The following is a 5,280-nucleotide window of genomic DNA, read 5'->3' as shown; positions in this document are numbered from 1 at the left end:
TTGGGGGATTTTCGACGACGGCTTAGGCCCCCTTCCCAGGAGATCAGCCCTAAGCCGGCAGTCAGACACTCCTCTGGCAGCCTGGAGCCCTCGGGGGATTGTCCGACTGGATGGCTTAGGCCCGCTCCCAGTGGGGAGCGGGCCTAAGCCATCAATCAGACATCCTTAGCGCTGCCGAAAGGGCAGGAGAGGCTCCCACCACTGCCGCTGTGCTCACAGCCGTCAGCCCAGCTTGTGGCTGAGTGGAGCTCCCCCTGTGGGAGCGCACTGACCATCAGGGGGCAGCTCCTGCATTGAGTGTCTGCCCCCCTGGTGGTCAGTGTGTGTCATAGCTACCGGTCGTTCCGCCATTAGGGTCAATTTGCATATTACCCTTTTATTATATAGGATTATATCTTAATTAAAAAAAGAGAGATGGCCCAGCTGGTGTGGCTCAGTGGTTGAGCATCGACCTATGAACCAGGAGGTCACGGTTCGATTCCCAGTCAGGGCACAGGCCCAGGCTGTGGGCTCAATTCCTGTAGGGGGTGTGCAGGAAGCAGCCGATCAATGATTTGCTCTCATCATTGATGTTTCTCTCCCTTTCTCTCTGAAATCATTAAAAATATATTTAAAAAAAAAGAGAGACAAATGGACTGTGAACCTAGGGAGTTAGGAGTGTCATTTATGGGCTGATTATAAGAATTAAGGCCACCCTTAGATGTACAACTCCCGGGAGGGGGCCCTCTAATGTTGTGCTATCAAGCCCTGGTGAGTTTAAGAGCCACAGGTCTGTTTTCGTATAAGCTGCTGGTACCACCTCTTTTTCTTTGCCGAAGATCACCTTGAATTTTTGACCATTACAAGTGATTTAGGAGCATGCTGAAGCTGGTAATCACCCCAATTTGGGCTCTGTTTCCTACCATCTTCCCTGATGGATACCTACATTACCCAGCATGAAGCTTACTCAAGGCTGGAAACCTTGCCAGTCCTCCCCCTCTCCCTCCTCGCACAAAGCACCACACAGACAGTACTAATCAATCACAATCCTGGGTCCTGCTGATCCCCGGCTCAGGTTCAGAAGCCTCTGCACTTGGTGCTCTGGGCAGCCACCACTAAATGTAACAAAGCTGGCAGGAGAGTCAAATCCTGTTTGCAATTCTAACACCCATTCCATTATGTGTTCTATCATTTGTCTACGAGGGAAATATGGCCGGTTTACAATATCACATGTAACACGCAGCTGCTACCTGTGTCTGAAGACTGTTTGCTTCCTGACGCAGGTCTTCAAGTTGGGTGGTATAGGTTTTCAGTTCTTCAGCTGTCGGGTATCTAAAGTTATATACACTCACACTGGGTAGAATACTCATTTCTGTGGCAACCTATTTTTAAAAGGGGAAATGCTATTAGAGACCATTTGAGATTTTTCTGATGTTAACGTAAAACAGCAAAAATGCCTTAGCCTTAGCATGCTATCTTCCAAGTTACCTTTTTATAAGAAAAAAATAATTAAATTTTAAATATTTTGGATAGTTGGAAAAGTCATGACAGGCTTTACTTAGACACTTGAGAGTCCATTTAGACAGGAAAACAAACCACAATTTGAAAAATAGAGTAAAACCACTAATCTTTCAATTTATTAGCAATGCGACCCATGTGACCAGGTTAGCTGCTTCTCTTCCCGCTTATCAGTAAACTCCTGGAATATAGACAACTCTGAGAATAAAACAGTCACCTCAGGGACAGATCCGCATCTTGATTTTGTTATTGAAAAGCTAGGTAAGTATTAAAAATGAGCTGTGACTTCGGAAGGGTGAGTGACTCAGAGTCAATGTCTTTCTCAAATGGGAGAACTGGCCTACGGGGAAACAGGGTGGGTGACAGGGCTCCGCTTGGGGCAAGACTAGCGATGGCGTTCTACTCTCGGGAAGAGAACGATATTCCTGTCCCCGTGTGTCTCACAGGAGAAGGCACAACGAAAGCCCCACCCATCAGCGTGATTCAACTTTAATTGGTCAAATGAGGTTCTCTGCAGAAGAGAACTGCCACGTTCCCACCAGGTGGGGAACTGGGAAGTCACTGGGAGCCTTTGCCCAGGCCGTTTGAGTGCGATGCTGAAGGCAGAAGCTTGCCTGCTGTGAGCACCAGTTCCAATCCTGCTCGTGGGCTCCCCGTTAGAGAGAAACCCAGCAGTAGTTGGCACAGGATGAATAAAACTAGTAATGGCAACGTAAGGTACGTTGGAGGCAATACCAACTGACAGGTACTGTTGGCAACGGCGCCAGCACACTGCAGATTCCAGATAATCTTTTGATGAATGAATGATATTCATTCATTTTTTAAAAAGAAATGAATGTATCTTTTTTTAAAAAAGTATTTCCTACTATATTATTCACTTCTTTTGTAGATGTTAGAAACCTGTAGAAAAAATTTATGAGTTTATTTGAGCCAAACTGACAATTATCGGGAGGCCCAATCTCACTAGATTGAGAAAACGCTCCAGAGAATGGAAGTTTCACAGCTTATCTTATACATGAGGATTAAAGGAGGAGATGTAAGGGGTGGGTTATGTGAAATTCATTGGTGGTAGATTAGGGAAGCCAGAGAAAGCAAATGGGGAAATCTCTGAGACTGGATAAAGAGTAGAACAGGGAGTCACACATTTCTTTGCCTTGCTGGGTATAGGATAGTTAACAATGAACATGTATAGCACGTGGAGATGGTATGAGGGGAACCAAGACAACAGTGAGGGGCCCTGTGGTCTGGGGCTCTGGGGGAAGGCCGTGCTCTGAGGGGGTCTGGAAAAGGAGACTGAGGTCCCAAAGGTATCTTATCTTAGACACAAAAAGACATGAACAGCTCACTTAAGGTAAAGATGGAACTTTGTCAAGGAAGCTACAGGCCTAGGACACGACTGCCCGCCACGATCTGCTTTTAGTTAGGAATTTTCATGTTCATCTTAAATAGTTACTTTCGGTCTCTGATTTGTAGGGCTCTCCGTGCTGGCCTCCCCTGAGCTGGTCAGGGTTAGTATGTGGGCCCTTTTCGTCCACACTTTATCCATTCAATATACAGACCGAGATTTTATGATGTTCCAGGTGCTGGCCAGGCATTCAGATGTGAGCCAGGCAGACACGGACTTCCTTCTCCCACCAGCTGATGGGGAATACCGACAATAAACAGGCCCCAGTACAGTGAGAGCTGTGATCAGGGAAGCCCAGGGCTACAGAAGCACCAAGGGGAGGGGAGGGCACTTACGTAAGGCCGATTTCCAGGAGGGTGGGAAGGGGTCAGCCGAGTGAAAAACCCACTTGGCATCCTTGCTCTCTGAAAGTAAACTGCGACATGACGCAGAACATGCCTGTGTATTTAACGAACGCTGTTGGACTTTCTGAGACAAGCATGCTTACTCACACTGTGCACAGAAACACACTGACCTGGGGCTCCACGAGTTGGGGCAGAGGCTGCTGTATTTTTGAGGAGAGCTCCTGATGCAAATATCGCCACTTATCCCCACTGAGGTCCTGGTGTGACAAGACCGAGTCTGGAGCATCATTTTCAGGGCTGGGTGCCTCACCGCTTTCAAGAAAAACAAAAGGTGCAAAGAACAATCAACATACAGAAGTTTTATTACCGTCAAACAATCTATATATATAAAGAGGCGATATGCAAATTAGGCCGGGATGCCGTAACAGGTCACGACCAGACAGGAGGAGGTTGCGTGTGCAGGTGAGGCCGGGAGCAGAAATGGAGACAGAGACAGGGGGGCCTGCCTGAGCTGGCGCGGCGGCTCGGGCGGCCCGGAGCAGACATAGGCAGGGAGGTCGGAGGATGCTGCGCGAGTCAGGTGCAGGTCCCGGCCCTCCACGGGGTGCCTCCTTGTGTGATTTCAATCACGCGCTGGGCCTCTAGTGTTTTATAAGAAACACTTGTAATTCTCCCATCACACTACTGGATATCCAACGCTTTAAAAATATTTTACCTCACAGGTGATTTCTGAGTTGTATCGTTATCAGGTTGGCAATGCTCGGGCCACATATTCTTAGCATTCAATTCTATGAATTTGACTAAATCTTTCTGTTCCATTGGTTTCAACTCCAGTACCTATAATTGAACAAGATTCAAATGGTCCAATCAATCAAAATTTTCAGTGACTATCCACAGGTTTCTTCTGCTCAGATCATCTGATTTTGAGCCACGTCCTACCTAAATCATTATTTACTATTTTTCTTTCTTTGCTTGCTTATGCTCATCAACTTTCACTTTTCAAAAAGCCTATTTAAAAATATTTTGCACAACAACCAAGTGTTGTTTACATATGTAGCGCATACAGAAAATCACCGAAAATACCCTAACACATTTTAAAATAGGGAGAGAGGTGTTGCAGTGACAGGTCAGTTCATCCTGAAGATATACACTTACTTTGATATAAGATGCAAGTTAATAAAGTACCAACATCAGTGTGTCCCCAGCTAGGGAAGACGAAAGCACAGCTGATGCCACAGCACACGCTCAAAACCCAAGAGTTGCTGCCCTGGCCGGGTAGCTCACTTGGTTACAGCATCACCCTGATGCGCCAAGGTTGCAGGTTGGATCCCCGGTCAGGGCACATACAAGAAGCAACCAAGGAATGCATAAGTAAGTGGAACAAATCGATGTTTCTCTCTGTCTCTCTCTCCCTTCCTCTCTCTCAATAAAACAAACATGTTAAAAAGACCAACTCAGCCTTGCTGCACACACAGCAACACCGCACATCACACTTTCCACTCAGTCACCCAAGAAAACGCTCCACAGGCAGTTCAGTATTTAGTTCAAGGGGAAATTCCAGAGTATTCTTATCCTTACAACCCTTAGGGGCTCACATTACCTGCTGCTGCGGGAAATCTTTTTGTCTGCCGAATTGCGGCCTTTCCATGACAACAGATTCAAATTCAGAAAGGTTATCTGGTTGGAGAACTTTTTGATGCTCCGAAGGTTTCTTTAGAATGGTGGAATGCTGCAAAAGATTTTATAATTGCAGACTACTTAAAAAGAGGACCCACTTTATTTCAATTCAGATAATGAGACTACATAATGGAAACATTTTATTTTATTTTTTTATTTTTTTTTTTTAAATATATTTTATTGATTTTTTACAGAGAGGAAGGGAGAGAGATAGAGAGTTAGAAACATCGATGAGAGAGAAACATCGATCAGCTGCCTCCTGCACATCTCCTCCTAGGGATGTGCCCGCAACCAAGGACATGCCCTTGACCAGAATCGAACCTGGGACCTTTCAGTCCGCAAGCTGACGCTCTATCC

General features: G+C 46.0%; 1 protein-coding gene across 1 annotated transcript in view; it reads right to left on the bottom strand.

Annotated features, from left to right (window-relative positions):
- Positions 1-5,280, bottom strand: part of SYNE2 (spectrin repeat containing nuclear envelope protein 2) — a 254,062-nt gene that overhangs the window by 86,715 nt on the left and 162,067 nt on the right. The window contains 4 exon segments of the mRNA XM_023743920.1: positions 1,230-1,361; positions 3,417-3,558; positions 3,962-4,083; positions 4,847-4,975. Coding sequence (XP_023599688.1) covers positions 1,230-1,361; positions 3,417-3,558; positions 3,962-4,083; positions 4,847-4,975 — 525 coding nt within the window.

The sequence above is a fragment of the Myotis lucifugus genome, unplaced genomic scaffold, assembly GCF_000147115.1.
Source record: "Myotis lucifugus unplaced genomic scaffold, Myoluc2.0 scaffold_419, whole genome shotgun sequence".
NCBI lineage: Eukaryota > Metazoa > Chordata > Mammalia > Chiroptera > Vespertilionidae > Myotis > Myotis lucifugus.
The sequence above is the reverse complement of the archived record's forward strand: the minus strand, read 5'-3'. Positions and strand labels throughout refer to the sequence as shown.